A 16,814-nucleotide genomic window follows, 5' to 3' on the forward strand; every position below is an offset into this window, starting at 1 on the left:
AACTGCTGTCCATTAGTGCACCAGCCACCATCATTCTCATGGACCTCTCAGGTTTTTTTTTTTTTCTTAATTTTTATCTATTTATTTTGAGACCGGATTATAAAACTGGCTAATTTTTGGTTTTTTTTGTTTGTTTGTTTTTTGGTCGAGACGGGGTTTCACCATGATGCCCAGGCTGGTCTCAAACTCCTGGGTTCAAGCGACCCACTTGCCTCGGCCTCCCAAAGTCCTGGGATTACAGGCATGAGCTCCCACTCCCAGCCAACCTCGCGGTTTTGTTTGATGCTGTCGAGCACCTACTCATTCTTATAACTGCCTTGGCTGGGAGCTGCAGAAGAGGTGAGCGTCCGATGCCAGTGGCCTAGTGCAGCTCCTGGTCTCTTCCTTCCTCCCTCCTCCAGGTACAGGGTTGTGATCGGGGCCTTCCTTCCATCTCTTCTTGGACAGTTCAACCTCTTTATTCTCATGAACCAGAGGCCTTTGTATGGGAAAGAAGCCAAAGAGTGTTGGGTTAACTGACCACAATTCCAAGCATAAAAATAAGGACTTCCTGTCTATGGATGCTCGTCCATAGACACTGCATGCTATGGTCATAGGCATAGGCACTGACCAATAAAGAGTCTTCTAAAATATTTTAAAAGACAGCCAAATATTTCATGAAACAGTGGTACCACGATTTTTTAACCAGTCCTCCATTGTTTGATGGTTCATCTGATTCTAGTTTTTGGCTTTCTAAGCAGTGCCGTGATGAATTTATTGTTCACCTAAAAATATCATGAATCAGAAATAGTTGCATTTTCCAAGCCATTAACCAACCCAGTTGTGGGGATGAGAAGGAGAGAAGTGACAAGGCTTCCTGGAAGTTTCCCAAAACTATCCCTAATTACATACAAGTCAGAATCAGATCAACAAGTAGTAGGTAATCTTAGAGGATTTCCCTAATATTTGTTAAGTGCTCACTGTGCTGGGCATTGTTCTCACCCGTGGGGATGTGGGAAGAAAAGGCGTGGTGGAGATCATGTTCTAGTGACATGAAAACAAGTCAGACAGCCCGGTGGAGTGGGAAGGGCACCACAGGGAGGAGGCAGGTGTTATAAGAGCGTGGCGGGGGTGCCTCCTCAGAAGGGTGGCCTGACTGGGGAGGGAAGCCAGCCGCTGAGATTTGGGGCCAGTGGCAAGTGCAAAGGCCCTGAGGCAGGAACAAGAGCAGGGGCTGGAGGAACAAAAGCGGCTACTGAGGTTGGCGGACGTGAATGCAGGGAGGGTGGACAAGACGTGGTCAGAGAGGAGGGATGGGCCGGAGCTGGAGCTGGCAGCACCTCTCAGCCATGGGCGGGTTTGGATTTCATCCTGATGCAGAGGAAAGGCCCCTTGGGTTCTGTTGTGGTGCTGCACGGAGGCCCTCATGAGCCAGACTCTAAAATAATGCGAGGGTGGCAAGAATGGGGAGAGTGGGAGTAGACTGAAGCTCGCGTACTTGCATGTGCTCATGCATGCCTGGTTCCGTGCTGTCAACCCTGCCTGCATGGTGGCCCTCTGTGCCCTGGGAGGCAACACACCCCTGCCAAAGGCCATGTGGCTCCCTGGTGCTGGTGCTGGGATTTGAACCCACATCCAGCGAACTTGGGGGCACCGCCCTCAACCACTACAACTGGTTTGCCTCCCTGGGTGTGCGATTGGGCCATTGGTCATCCAGCTCTGTATATTTCACTGTAACCTGTCGGGATCACTGAGCTAGTGAGCGGCAGAGGTGTCATGTCCCTGGCATCACTGATTTCAAAAGGGCCTTCAGGAGGGACCCTGTGGCCCTGATAGAGTAGTCTCATTTTATATACCCGATAGTGAAGCTGAATTGGGGTAACTCTAACATAGCGATAACCACCTCCGGAGGACACATGGACTGACCTCTTCATTCATACCTAGCTTTCCCTTCATCAACTTTACCTCTCAGGGCCTCAGTTGCCTATTCTGTTAAATGAGACTAATTACTCCTATCTAAAAAGGTTGTTGAGGGGATGAGGCCGGGTGATATATTGAGGACCCCCAGCCCAGGTCCTGGCAGGTGGGGCTCCACCCCACACTGGGGAACTGGAATCTCATCTCGCCTGAGACCCAGCTGATGGCAGAGGCTTCGTCTTTGTCTCTCACTTTCAGGCTAATCTGACACCAAAGCACCCCTGGGCCACTTCTCCTTCAGCAGGTGACTTGTCCTGTTTAACCACAGGTAATCTGTCCCTGGGGCCCAAACTGTTCATTCTCGTTAATGGGAAGCCTCGATGTGCCTTTCTGTCCTGTCCCCATGTCCCCTGCTTCCTGTGTCCAGGAACAGTGGAAGCGGAAATGCAGGGGAAGCTATTTGCCGTGTAGGGAGGAGCCCTTCTCCCTAAAGCTTTCTCTGCCCAGGGGGTCTTCCCACCTGCTGCTCTCTGACTGCCGTCCCTTACCCACTCCCGTCAGCTGGAGTATTCAGTAACCTGATTTCAATTCAGCAGATCCCTACTGAGCAGTTATTCTGCAAAAAATACAGCAGCCTCTGACTTGAATTCTCTTTTAATTTCACATTTGCTGCATCAGGCATACATTGTCCATCGTATATGAACAGAAACCTTTTTTTTCCCTCTTATAAATTCCTGGTTGCTGCTGCTGCTGATTTCTTCTTACCCGTACCTGGTTTTCTCCATATTGGAGAGAGGTGAGATTCAGGGCATCAGACAGAGACCCCTGGAGTCTAACTGGGAAAATACACACAGGGAGAAATGAAATGATAGAGACTAACAGCAGTTCATGTTAAAAAAGAAACCCAGGAGTTTTAGTGAGCGAACTACAACACTTGATTTGGTCAACAAATGGTCAGTAATTGTCTACCCTGTGACAAAAAATTGTCCCAGAAAATGAAGTACAAAATTGATGATATTTGGCCCTGCTCTTGAGGAGGTCACAATCACATTAGAGGACAGGTTTATATCAGATGACCAAAGTGTATTGTGATACCTGGAGTGGGGTGAGAGAAGACACTCAGGCATCCAATCCAGTCTGGGGCAAGCCCAGGAAAAGGCCTTTTCCAAAGAGGGGATGGTTGGGTGGGATCTTGAAGTATGAATAGGAGTTTGGAGAGTCGGGAAGGAAGAATGGAGATTCCTAGGAAGAGGGAGTGACATGGATAAAGAATCAGGCCATGAGAAAAACAAGGCCTGTTCAGAGATTAACAAGACTTCCACTCTTCCTGGAGGAGAGGGGAAGTAAGTAGTGGCAAGAGGCAGAATCTGGAAGGTGGGCTGGTGTGCTGGGGATGTGGAAGTGTGCGGAGTGAGAAGACAGCTAAGCCAGCACCCTTGGAAACAGCAACCTTGCAAAAGTTGGAGATGAAGTAGGAGTTGACGGGGTGGGGGTTAGTGGGCAAAAAGAATCATCTCCAACGAGGGAAGAGAACCTGGGGCTGGGGGTGAGTTGCAGGGCGAGCCAGGCAAAATCTGAGGCCCTGGAGGGACAAGAAAGTTTGGTCCCGGACATCAGCATTGCATGGGGCAGCTGAAGAGCCGGGCCCCTTGATTTCTCTGTTGTTCATATACTTTTTTGTTATTGTTATTGCTCATATATTTCTTTTAAGTCCTAAATTTCCCCAAAACTGTCCATTTAGAGGGTCTGTGGCAAGTCATGTCGACAGGAATGAAGTCTCTGCACAAAGTAGGTAGTGAATAATTGTAGGCTCATGATCATTTGCTGCTACCATTCCCATCCACATTGGCGTCTTAGTTTTATTTCCTCACTCTCCCACAGACGGGCAAGCTTTTGAAATTGTAAATTGGATCTTGGCACATTTCTGCTTAAAAATGCTTCCAGAGAAAGGCAGAACCCATGCTGGGCTCCACGTGGCCTGGCCCCACTCTCTTCCTGGCCTTCTAGGCCTGGCCACCCTGGCTTCCTCCTAAGTCTGGAGGAGGTCAGACTCCCCACAGAGCCTCGAGTGCTCACCCCTCCTCCCTGCCGCATCTCTCTGATTTCTGCCTACTTCAGTTCCCACCTCCATGTCCCTTCCTCCAGGAAGCCTTCCAGGGAGTCTCCTCCTACCCTGCCCTTCATAGCACTTGAGTCTTCCCGCCTTCCATAGGAAATGATCACACTTGTAACCAAGTGTTCAGGTAACTTTATGGATATTTTCGTGTCCCCTTCCTGTCCTGCCACCACTGAGTCCCCCACAGATCTGTGTTTGATGCATATTTGACCACCCAACAGCTCAGCTGGCCCCATTTTCTCCTCTGCCTCCTGGCTGGCCTCTTTGCCATCATCCATGTCCACCTGGCTCCCAAAGTTCTGCTAATGCTTCTGCCTCCTCTGTGAGCCTCCCTGAATGCTTCTAGCCCCTGGAGTGTTTACCGCACTGCACAGATCGCTCTGCATCCTTAGTTAGGTTGTGTGCACCTTTTTAGGGCTTTGGAGGCTTAGAAATCTTAGTCTGGCAGCCATGAAGCAAAATACTTTCCCGGCTCCTGGAAATTCCCTCATTGGTATAGTGAGTGCAGTTATAACACCTACCCTAGATCCTTTTAGTCACACACACAAGGCCCTGTGCTCAGAAGGGCCCCACCGTGGGTTTAATGCTCTGCTGTTGCCATCTTGAAATTCTTGATAGCATTTGAATAAGGACCCCATGTTTTCAACACGCACTGGGCCGCGCATATTGTGTAGCTGCTCCCATACCTGCCTCAAGGGGCGTTGTGAGGAGCCTTAGGAGGATGTGTGGCACCTGCATTCCCAGGGCTGGCACCTGGTGACACTCTCAGCAGGGTCACCTGTCATCATTTTAGTTCTGCTCAACCACAACCACAGTCGATAATTCACTCTTCTGTTTGCTCAGCTTCATTGACTAAGTGTTGTGGTCAGAGACATTGATCAACTGCTGAAAACCCTTCTGCAGCTGCTCCTCACCCTCGCAGGGTTCCCAGACCTGGCCAGTCTTCAGATTCACTGCTGGAGCTTGTTAAAAATAGATTTCTGGGCTGCACCCGGCCAGGCCCACTGAATTGGACTCCCCAGGGTCAGGGCCTGTGAGTCTGTGTTGTAGCAAGTTCCCAGGTGACGACTGACGCCTTCATTAATGCCATGATGGGAATTTAGGAACCTCCATCCTAGGAGTTTGAACCCACGCCTCTTGCAAGGGTGTTTGGCACCCTTTCCATCTGGCCCTGCCTGCATTTCTAGCTCTGCTTCCGACACGTGCCTAACCCTATGGGGAAGTGCTGGCTCTCTCTGACTCCCTGGTGGGTGCCTTTCACTCCCATAACGTGCTGAGGGGTCCTGAAGCCCCGTTCCCTTTAACAGAATATATTGTTCCTTCTTTTCATGCTTACCAGCACTCAGTTTTTCTTGTTCTCTGAGCACATGTCACGTTGCACTGTGATTTGTTTCTGCTTTATTCCCTGCAGCCTGAGCTGAGGGAGCTCACCTCTGTACCCTTAGTTAGCAGCAGTAACAAAGAATATTCAGGTTCCTTCCATGCACACCAGTGCACCCGGTGGACATGCTTACAGTGCATGTGTCTGCTGGTTCCCTGAAGCCCTGAGCATACAGTTGGTGCTTGATTCAGCCTGGCTGGGCCGTGGCTGAGTGTCTGCCATGAGCTCTCACTCTGTGGCTGGCAGACCCAATGCCTTCACAGCCCTTGTGCTCATCTTGCCCCTGGAAAGCTCCTTCTGGTTCCAGCTCAATCCTGGACCTGTGGGAACATCCCCTCCCTGGAGAGCCTTTCCTCCCAGGAGTCTTTTTTTTGAGACAGAGTTTTGCTCTGTTGCCCATGCTAGGGTGCAATGGCATGATCTTGGCTCACTGCAACCTCCGCCTCCCAGGTTCAAGCGATTCTCCCACCTCAGCTTCCCAAGTAGCTGGGATTAGTAGAGACAGGGTTTCACCATGTTGGCCAGGCTGGTGTCAAACCCCCAACCTCAGGTGATCTACTCACCTCTGCCTCCCAGAGTGCTGGGATTACAAGCGTGAGCCACCGTGCCCGGCCCTCCCAGGAGTGTTTATGCACAGCAGTCATTCTAGAAGGTCACACATGTGCTGTGTGAAAAAGGCACCCAGTAATTGACCACTTACTTTATGTGATAAGTGTTCCCTCCACCAGTCTCTTCCTCTTCGGAAATGTCCGGGTGTGGCCACAGGTTAGGCTCCTGAGCTATCGCAACACAGCCCCCAGTCATCCCACCAAGAGGTTTTGTTGTTGTTTTTTTCCCCCAGTCCTGTTGGGTTTTAAATATTTTCCTATTCGTTTAATTTTTCTTTTCAGCATTCACTACAGGCAGCTGGTGACCATACCAAATGGATTGTTTTCTTTTGACTAAATGCTCACTTAGGCTGTGTTTCTTTGTAAGCTTTAATGACTAACACCTGAGCCATCAAAGACCGTGCTGTATCTTTCTGGAAGGTGCTTTCCTGAGCACCTACAGTGTGCGCTGCCTGAGGGGGAACACACAGACATCGCAGTTGAGAGCGATGTGCCATTCTGATTTCCAGAGGTCATTAGTCTCCTGGACTCGTATGGCAATAATAATTCCCAACACCTCTGTTTACAAAGTGCTTCATGCGCAGTGATCCTCAGCAGCCCTGCGGTGTAGGAATGGAAGCATTTGCATGACTCCTGGAATAAACCAAGGCTGGTGTTCGGCGCCTGGGTGTTACAGTCCCGCTGGTGCATTTTGCCCAGTGGGCAGAGATCTGGATCAAACTGCCACCCTGTAGAGTCCCTTGGGCCTGCTGTAAGGCTTGGGACACACTTTCTTCCTCTTGGTTGTCCTTTCTAGTATGGAAAAAAAGGGTGGCTGCTGATGTCTAGAAACTTCCAAATTCCTTGAGAGGACTTGAGCCCAGTGGAGGAGTTATGCTTGATTGAGAAGGAGGCGCTGGCCACCAGAAGCACCCACCCCGCCCGCTGATCTGTGCTGCATTTCAGCTGTTGATGGCGTTTGGTGCCTCCTGAGTCTTGGGGAATGCTCCTTGTAACCTCCTTTCTCTCCTCCTTCTCTTCCTCAGGCACATCTCTCTAACACTTCCTGCCACCTTCCGAGGCAGGAACAGCACCCGGACGGACTACGAGTATCAGCACTCCAATTTGTATGCCATATCAGGTATGTGGAGCCACTGCTGCAGGCCAGCTACTGAGTCTGTGTCCCGGGCACCACCTCCTTCCACGCGTTCTCTGTTTTCTCGTGGGATCTGTCTTACCTCTCTTTTCTTCCCTGCAGGGGGCCTGTTCCCTGCAGGGACCAGGCCTTCCCTTTCCTTTGTATCACCACGGCACTTAGAGAAGGGCCAAATACTCAGCATGTTTTGAAACTAATGATGAAAAACAATGTGTAGATTTCACAGGCTTGAAGGGAGGTTTCCAGAGAATACTCGCCACATTGTTCACCTGCCAGACCCGGGCAGGCTTCCCACGGGGCCTCGGGAGCAGCACCGAGCTGAGCCCTGGTCGGCTCACCCATATCCAAGTCTGTCCTCACCTGTCATTTCTCACAGCCAGGTTTGTGGCCAGCGGGTACACTGGCGGTCTCCCCTCACACCCCTGGAGCATGAGTCTGTGGTTTCTGAACTCGGCCTTGAAATTGATAATGTTACCTTGGCAGGAACTTCATCAGTCCTAGTTTTCCTTTTCACCTTCACCCAGGGAGGGGAAAACTTACAAGCCTTATTACAGAATTGAGATTCATTAGGTGCTTGGCAGCGCAGGTGACTTGCTAAGAGCCGAGGAAACCCACAAACTCGCCTCCGATTATCCTGGGCCGCCAGTGAGGGGTGTTTGTGTATAAGGGGAAAGTGGCAAATCGGTGCCACTTACCAGCACACACCCTTAGTGGTGAGTGACATTTTGAACACAGGAACATGGCATTCATTCATGTACCATAATGAATTGGTTATTTAAAAGGTAATCTTTTTTCTAAAAATTGCAACTACAGGTTACTAAATAGATGAAATAGAACAATGGCATAATTCTTGTCAGTATTAGTTTTTCTCGTTATGATCACTCCCTAATAGGTTTGGAAGTATAAGCAAAAACCAGTTGTTCCATTTCTGGGTGACATTCCTGCTGAGAAGGGGAGGAACAGGATGTTCTTAAGCCCCCGTCCCTGGCTCCACTGCAGGAGCCAGGCTCTCCAAGGGGAGAGGGAACATGTTTGTCTAAGAACAGCATCTCCAGGGAGAATTTCTTTTGTGCTGTGGCTATTTCAGCAGAGTCGACAAGGAGCATAACAAGTGTGGAAAGATGACCTATTTTGTAGAAAAGCTGAATATTTCCCCAGATGCTTAGTGGCATAGAGGTGCAGAATAGGCCTGTGGAATCCAGCAGGGCACCCCCATTCAGAATGCAAACAAGGGAAGCTCCATCAAAACAGATGACTTTTTTTCTGCAGCTCGCAAATCTTTTTCCAGCCACAGCGTTTGGCTACACCCACTTTACCTGTGTTCTCTGATGGCTTTCCCAGCTGTTGGCGTTTCTGCAGGAAAGAGCCACAGAGTGAAATCTCCTATGGTTTGGCAGGAACACTGCTGTCTGCCTCTGGACCTCTGCTTCCTCGCCCCGCAGCTTTGATGAGGTGTTGTCTGGGTTCATTTCAGCTGTTAGTTTAGCAATACCAAGGTAACAGCCTCAAGACACAGGGGAAGCCATTCAGAAACTTCCTGTTACATTTATGTAAGTGGCAGTCAATTGGATTTTATCTTCCAAACAGGTAGTTGAGGCTACAGCCCACGGCAGCAGGCAGTTTCAGGCCTCCTCAGCGGCTGCAAGCACCAAATTGCTCTGCCAGGGGTCCAGGACCGCTTTGTTGTGTTGCTGCCAGAAATACCCTGCAGGACCTGCTGGCTCCATAAGGCCTGCAAGCTCAGCACTGGGCAACTATGGTGCAACTGGGAAGCCTGCCCACCCACCCACTGGCAGCCTGCCTGCGAGTCGTTCTGGCTAGAAGGGAGCAGAGACCACCCCCCTTACCCCCATATGAACAGTATTTGGCACTGAGTGGCCTATCTCAGTTTGGTATTGTGAAGTTAGGGTTTCCAATGGTTTCTTCCAAAAACAGTTAAGGCAAAGTGTGCCCCAGGCCCTAGCCCTTGCCCAGTACCGATGCTTGATAGCTGGAGTTCTGCTGATAATGAAATGAATCATCAAACCGTTCTGCCTCTTAACTGGCCCTGGCACAGGTTCACTGCAGACTTCAGGAGCTGAGCCTTTGGTGCAGACTCCTGGTGTGCTCTGTGTCCCTCCTGAAGACATTCGATTACTGCTCCCTTAGTGTTCCATCCCTTCCTAAGATAAGTAGGTTTCAAAACAGTGTAATTAGAAATTTGAAAAACAGCCCACACTTAATGTGTATGTATGGTTGTTAAAGTATATTAACTTTTAAATGTTTTCTCAGTGGCATACCTGCTAGTAGATCCCTTTTCCTGTATCTTTCACTAAGACAGTTGGCTCCCATCATGCCTGCTAAGGGTGAGACGTGGCAAAGAGTTGCAAGAGACACCAGTGGAGATGATACGTAGTCCCATCCCTGGCACAAAACAGTGTTCTTGACGTGGTCATGGAAGGAAGGAAGAGATGAAGGGAAGCATTTAGCCTCCTGTCTGCCTTGCACAGGAGTACCCTCCCAAACCCCTGGGCCAGGTAGTCATCCTGATTTTGCTGCTTGAATGCCTGTGGTGTCTGGGACCACCACCTCCTACCAGCCCACCCATCCCTGTGAGGTCCTTCCTTGTTAAGCGGGGCCCTGTCTTCCTGTTCTGTCACATCCACCCAGCAATTTCAGATACTGTGCATTCTGCCGGCCAAAATTTGCCAGCCGTTCTACACTGTCCGGTTGTATCTCTCTCTTGCCCACAGAAGTGGGGTGAGGAGTTCTTTCTAACTCAGTGCTGAAATCCTGAGATGCTTGTGGCCCACGCGCTGCTCTCTTGTACCCTAATCCAAACAGCCACAAAGCCAGCATCTGTCCTCACACTTATCCTAGCAGTATCTCCTAGAAAATACAGATGTGCAAAAAGATTTATCCACAAGGATAAGCACCGCCACTTCTCAAAAGTAATACTTCAAGACAGGGGTGGGAGGTGCATAGATCTTAAATGCCCCAAACAAAGACGAATGCTTAAATTACAAAACATCCATACAGTAGCCTTAACTTTTCAGCCATCTAGAAGTGATGACTTAGATTAAAAGATATATATGAATATTGTTAAGTAGAAAGAAAAACAGGTAACAAGTCAGAATGTGCAGAGTGATCTCATTTTAACAATTACGTCTAAGCTGGGAGTGGTGGTGCATGCCTGTAGTCCCAACTGCTCGGGAGACTGAGGAGGGAAGATCCCTTGAGGCCAGGAGTTCAAGGCTATAATGCGCTATTATGATGGCCTTTGGAAATAGCCGTGCACTCCTGCCTGGGGAACATGGATCTTGTCTCTTTAAAAAAATTAATTTTTTAAAATTAACAAAAAATACATCTAAAGGTCTGGAAAGGTCCACACCTTAGTGTTTATGGTGCTTTTCTTGGGACTTTCCTCTTTTTTTGGCCTCTTTGCAGTTACTCATTTTCCATAATAGCACATGTTGCTTTTGTAGTAAGAAAAAATACAGACCTGATGTGAGTGTGGCATGTCCTTGGTAAACCCTGCCAGCCTGCAGGATCACCATTTTCTCCTGAGCACTCATGAGCCTATGCTTTCAAAGTTTACTGCAGAGCACTTCCAGACCACAGATCAATAATTTTCTTATTGTCCTTTTTAGAAAATGTGATTTTTTTCCTTGTTATGCAGTCCCCTGAAATCACCTGTTCAGTCGAGTTCCTCAGAGATCACTGTCTGTAATTCCAGCACCATCCTTTATGTCCTGCGGCCCTCTGGATGTGGACTGGGTGGGCAGGCAGCTGGCTGCTTGAGCCACCTCCCTGCCTTCCTTACTCTTCACGTCCCCCGTCATTGTGTCACTCTGTAGGGTTTGAATATGGTTTTCCCTAAAAGGATAAAATGATGGTCGCTTGGCTTGGCTCACTCTGTTATCCATCTGGGTTAGGGTCGGCAAACTAAAGCCCATGGCCCAATCCCATCCACGGCCTGTTTTGTGTGACCTGCAAGCCAAGGATGGTTTTAATATTTTTAAATAGTTGGACAAAAATGAGTAATATTTAGGGACATGTGAAAATTATATGAAAATCTTTAGTGTTTGTAAATAAAGTTTTATTGCAACACAGCCATGCCCAGTCCTTTACAAATGGTCCATAGCTGCTTCACATTCCAATGGCAGAGTTAGGTGTGTGCAGCCAACACCGGATGGCCAACAAATCCTAAATATTTACTCTCTGGCCCTTTACAGAAAACATCTGCCAACCCCCAGTTAGGGTCATCACTCCTAAGCCATGGGTGCTATTCATCCTTACTCTTTCTTGCTCTAAACAAAATATTTAAAAACAACCTTTTTTGATGGTTCTTACCTTGCTGACTGTAGATTTCCTGGCGCTGGTCTCACTGGTGTGACCCCTGTAGCTTTGTGCCTTTGGTTTTTCGAACATGCCTTTAAGATCTTACCTCTTTGGAGGGCCTTCTTCCGGGTCATGTTGATTTATCTAAGTTCTACTCCAACCCCACCCCTGAGTTTCCTGGTCAGGACTCTTAGTGGCTGTCACTTTTCTTAAGAACATCTTATCTTTCCTGAAAAGTCTTCTATTTTAGTCCCAAATGGTGGCACCCTACCTTTTTTTTTCTTGGAATTTTTTATATGTTTAGATGTCTACCCATTCACTCATTTCTCTTTCATCTATTCCAGAAGGATTTAAGGTAGCTCCAAAAATACATGCGGCCAAATGAAAATGGAAGTGAGGAAACACAAGTGAATGGAAATAGGATAGAAAGTACGTGTGGCTGTGTGCAGGGGATATCTAGATTAGGTTCTGAGGCAGAGGGCTGTCCCTTAGGGATAAGAGAGAAACAAGCTAGTTGCTTGGGAAGAACTGAACTATTCTCTTAAGCCCGAAGAGCTGTCCTTCCTCATAAACATGGCCCCATGGGTCAGCGCTGACTCCCACATATGCATTCCTTAGAAAGCTGAACAAAATGAGCAAAAAACCTCTACCGCCAAAATGAGTGCTTTTGTTTTCTTCATTTCTTTAGTTCTGCACTTTCCCACATTATTGCTACATGAGTGTTAATCCTATGGATACATGTTAAAGCTAGTAGACGTCTCAGACAACACTGGACATGAATGAGAGAAATATAAATATTTACCACCTTGCGGGGGGAGGAGGGCTCCATAAAATGCTGTAAACAACGTAACAATTGCTTTTCAATGATTATAACTGTAAGTTTGATAAGAACAACATATATATATATATATATCCATGTATTGGGGGATATATATATATATATCCATGTATTGGGGGATATATATATATATATATATCCATGTATTGGGGGATATATATATATATATATCCATGTATTGGGGGATATATATATATATCCATGTATTGGGGGGACACCTACTTGTTTGAAATGAACTTAAAATGTCTGAAAGTCGAGTGAGATGTTTCTTAAGAAATGTTCTTGTGGTGGGCGTCAGGCACCTTATGGGGCTGGAGACCTCAGGGAATGTCAGGAAAGACAGATCTTCCCCGACCCCCTGCCCAAACCTGCTGCTCACAGCTGCACCAGAGGCTTCCTGTAAGGAGAGGGGCCACCAAGGAGAGCGCAGTGCGGCTTTTCTAACCTAGGAGGGTTTTTTGTCCTATGGCAGGTTTTGCCTAACAAACGGGACCGTGGGATGGGAAACGATACCATCCTATTCTTTTGTCGTGTTTGTTGCTTTAATCTGATTTCTATCTCCAAGTGCACAGTTTTTAACCATAGCTTATTTTTCTTTTTTGAAAAAAATTGGCATAGTAAAATTAAGCAAATACCTATTAAAGCTGGCATATAATAAGACCAAAAAATCTCAAACACCCCATGAATGCAGGGTGAACCACAATGCAGAAACTCCGCAAAGCCACACAGTGCGGTGAGCTGCGGGGCTAGGATTGCTTTCCTCTTTAGGACCTAGACAGGTTGGCTCACTGACATCTTCATTTATCCATCAGCATTAGGCTGACTATAAAAGTGAAGGGGGCACACAATTGTCCCAGGACAGAAGCCGTAACCTGAATCTGTCCTGGCAGACTGGGGTGTATTGGCCACTCTGCCTTCAGCTTTTTTTCTTTTTTTTTTTTTTCGGTTTCCTTTTTGATTGCTGGAAAAGGCAGCTTATTGCCCTCCACAGCTGTTTGCTTTTTAAAAACCAGCCCCCCTTTCAGGATGTTTAACACCAGGAAAGATGTCGGTGTGGTCAAGTCAGTGTCCATCATCACATCAGTTTGGATCATGGCCCCTTGTACAGAGAGAAGGAGGATTTTATCTGTAACTCAGAACCGTGGGTGAGCCATGTAGCTCTGACATTGGAGTAGGAAAGCACAAAGCAATTAAAAATAATTAATGATTTCTGAATATCAGCCTTCTCCATGCAGTTTTAATCTAGTCCTCATTTAAATTGGAAGATGGACATTTAATTATCAGTATTATGAAATTCATGATTTATATATTTCATCCAACTGGATAAAATTTCTACCACCAGCTTTTCATCTTATGATGAAAAAAATGTGTATCTTACAATGTGATCATTTAAAAACTCATCTACAGCATACCAAACAATTCCAAACATATTTTCCTTTCATTTGCAGTGATTACATGATTTCTGCCTCTCAATTAGGAAAAAAAAAAAACTCGCCCGGAAAATTGAAAATAAACTTAATACTTTAATGATCAGGAAGCACTGCAGGGTTGGGAAAATGAAGGGTAAAAGACTCAAACAATAGGGTGCTTGAGAAGCGCTGTTCTCTCCTGTGTCAGGTGTGCTAACACAACTGTTTGGCATGTTGTAATGTTCATGGTTTGATGCCGCAGAATTTGCATCCATATTCTGGGTGTGCCGTGTGCCTGTGGTTCTCCTTTTCCCTGTGCTCGGGTGAGTGTGTGTCTCTGTGCTCGGGTCAGTGTGTGGGCGGAGTGTGTTCCTGATAATCACCAAGGAATGAAAGAGCCACTATCTTCTGGTGCAAGCCCCTGAGTAGTGTTAGCCTCTGCTTTCACAGGGGTCCCTGTGGCCTTTGTCTTCAGTGGATATGTTCTCGTGGCTCGGGGTGGCATTGCATTTCTGACCCCGGCTTCCCTGAGATTCTTCGCTCCACAGAGGATTTTCATAATCACTGACAACTGGCTCAAGCGGTGGTGGGTGAGCGTATGGGAGGGTTGCCCCAGATCTGAGACAGGAACATCAGTTTGGCACAGCCACTGATAATAGCATATGGGAAAATTCTTGAATGAAGTGAAAAGATATTTATAATAATTGTGCTTGAACCAAGGAGGAAAGAAGTCATTTTAAAGACAGATACATTTTTATCATCACCTATAAGAACCATCACCTATAAGAACGCTTGTTTATCCATCTCCTCTTGCCCTGACTGACAACAAAATCAAGTATAAAGAAAAATAGAATAAGAAAAAGAAGAAATGAATGGGAGCGGATGGGGAATTGATCGCATGGTGTATTTGTATATCCTGATGTAAAAGGTGCGGCTGACAGGTGGCCAGGTTTGCTCTGTACACAACCATGTGTGTGCTGTCAGGCGCACGCACACTGCCTTGTTTCGATTGATGAATTGCCTGCTTTCTTGATTAAACCTTCCGTCACTTAAGAAACAAAAAGCCTGTGTTTAGATGGCAGAGTGGGACATGTCAAAAAAATCTGTCTCCTTTACCTTTGTGCAGATGTTGGGCACAGACTGTAACATGTATTATTAAAATGAATGTGGCATTTACTGTGCATTATTCCTTTCCTGGGAGAAAGGACTGTAAATTATATGCTAATAATAAGCTTTAACCCTTTCGAAATGCAAAAGATTTAAGAGTGCAAATATTCATGTAGGCCTGGCTAATTGGATGTGCTTTTCTACATCCACCACGGTGGCTGTGTCACTGAAGTTAATGAACAGCGTGTGCAGGCAGACACACAGGGCACTTGGGGAACTCCTGCCTCCTGGAGGTTTTCTGCAGTGCGAGTGCCTCCTCCAGGACTTCACAGAGAGATAGACCCTGAGAACCCTGAGCTGGGCTCTGGGTCATCTTACTCCAGATGAAGTCCATGGTCAGGATCAGTTCCCCAGCAGGTCCTCTGGAGCTGAGTGTTAAGCATGGTCCTCTCTTCACACGCCTGCATTCTGACTTATGGGGCTGGGCCCGGGCCTTCTGGGCTGCAGTCTGGCAGGGATCAGGCTTTGGTGCCCAGCCCTTACTTGACTCTCTTCCTTGACCAGGCTTTTCTAGCCTCAGCCCAGTTGCCCAGGTAGCTGACTCATCTCTCCAAAGACCTCCTTGGGCCCCTTGCTTCTCAGATCACACCTTTGCCCCACCACAGCCTGACTGCATTCATTCAGACCTCAGACCTCACCTGCTTGGTGTTGGGGCTGTCAACAACCAGCCCCACCCATGTCCCACCAGCCTGGGTCGCTCCCTGCGTCCTCCTTGCCTCTGCCTTGCGCTATGCTTGCCCCGCCACTCCAGCAGCTCAGATTTCACCACCTTCTCTTCTCTCTGTCCCTGGCTCTGGCTCTGAAGGCCGCTCCCAAGCTGCCTCTCCACCAGGTTTTTCTGATTCCCCTCCCGCTGCTGATGCTCTCTCCTGGTTTACCCCACACTACTCTGTGTTGGAGAGTTTTCACCTGTGAACACTTTGCGAGGGCAGAGATCATATTTAGAGAGGATGGAGGCTCCCCTCTTTTTTTTTTTTTCAATTGAGGAGGATGTAGGTAAACAAAGGCAAAGACAAGAGCAAGATTGTTCACTCCATTCACTCATCAGTCACCGAGAGCTGCCCTGTCCTGTGCTCCTGAGGGCAAGCCTGCTGACCTGATAGGGCATTTGGGGTTGGAAGCATAGGGTCAGAGTCTTGGCTCTGACACATACTGGCCATCATACATGCTGCTGTGAGCAGTTGCCAAGGTTGCGCACTGCACAAAATATGTGACTAGCATCCTGTAAAGCTGTATAAGGACCCTGCACAATGCTACTTTGGGCAATGCTAGTATTCATACCTTTAAAACAATGCAGCAATGCCTGTTTCCTTCCTGGATCGTTGTGAAGATCTAGGGTATGTAAGAACATTTTATAAACCAGGAAGCAGTGTAGGAATGTCACTTCTCTCCTTTTTCACCTCCCCTGCAGGGATGTGATCCGAGAAAGAACCCAAAGATTTGTTGAGAATTATCACATGGGACACGCTGGCTTGGGCCCAGCATGGTCTTCATCTTCTTAGCCGTGTGCTCCCTTATATAATTTTGATATATAAGATTACTTCTCAGAGTACTCAGAGGAAATTTCTTCCTCAGTCCAGAGAAACTTGCAATAAAAGGCGCTCTGGCATGGCTCAGCTCAGTACCCCCTGGAAGTCGAGACATTCTGTCACGCATCACCACTTAGAAGTGGGCTATTTTCCGTGGCAAGCAGCCCACGATCCCTTTCTCAAGAAGGTGACAGAATGATGGCTTGGGGGCAGGAAGGAGAGAAGTGCTTGGCAGCGTGAGGCTGAGACTTCTATAAAATCTTCCAATGTACCTTTGGTTTTTTGGAGGAAAAGTGCCTGGGGGGCTGATTTTGGCTCTAGGCTTTCATTTCTGCTTTTCCTGTGCCCCATGGGTAGGAAGAAGTTAAGACTTTTTCCAGTTAAGTCATCATGAAAAATAAAAATATTACTAGGT

At 47.5% G+C, this 16,814-nt stretch overlaps 1 protein-coding gene and 1 pseudogene across 1 annotated transcript in view; both read left to right on the top strand.

Moving 5' to 3' along the window:
• MVB12B (multivesicular body subunit 12B) overlaps positions 1 to 16,814 on the top strand; it is a 181,293-nt gene that overhangs the window by 88,801 nt on the left and 75,678 nt on the right. The window contains exon 7 of the mRNA XM_030817828.1: positions 7,027 to 7,121. Within this exon, the coding sequence (XP_030673688.1) occupies positions 7,027 to 7,121 (95 nt within the window). The remainder of the gene's footprint in view (positions 1 to 7,026; positions 7,122 to 16,814) is intronic.
• Positions 12,045 to 12,122, top strand: LOC115836492 (annotated as a pseudogene).

Source organism: Nomascus leucogenys, chromosome 8 (genome assembly GCF_006542625.1).
Source record: "Nomascus leucogenys isolate Asia chromosome 8, Asia_NLE_v1, whole genome shotgun sequence".
Taxonomy (NCBI): Eukaryota; Metazoa; Chordata; class Mammalia; order Primates; family Hylobatidae; genus Nomascus; species Nomascus leucogenys.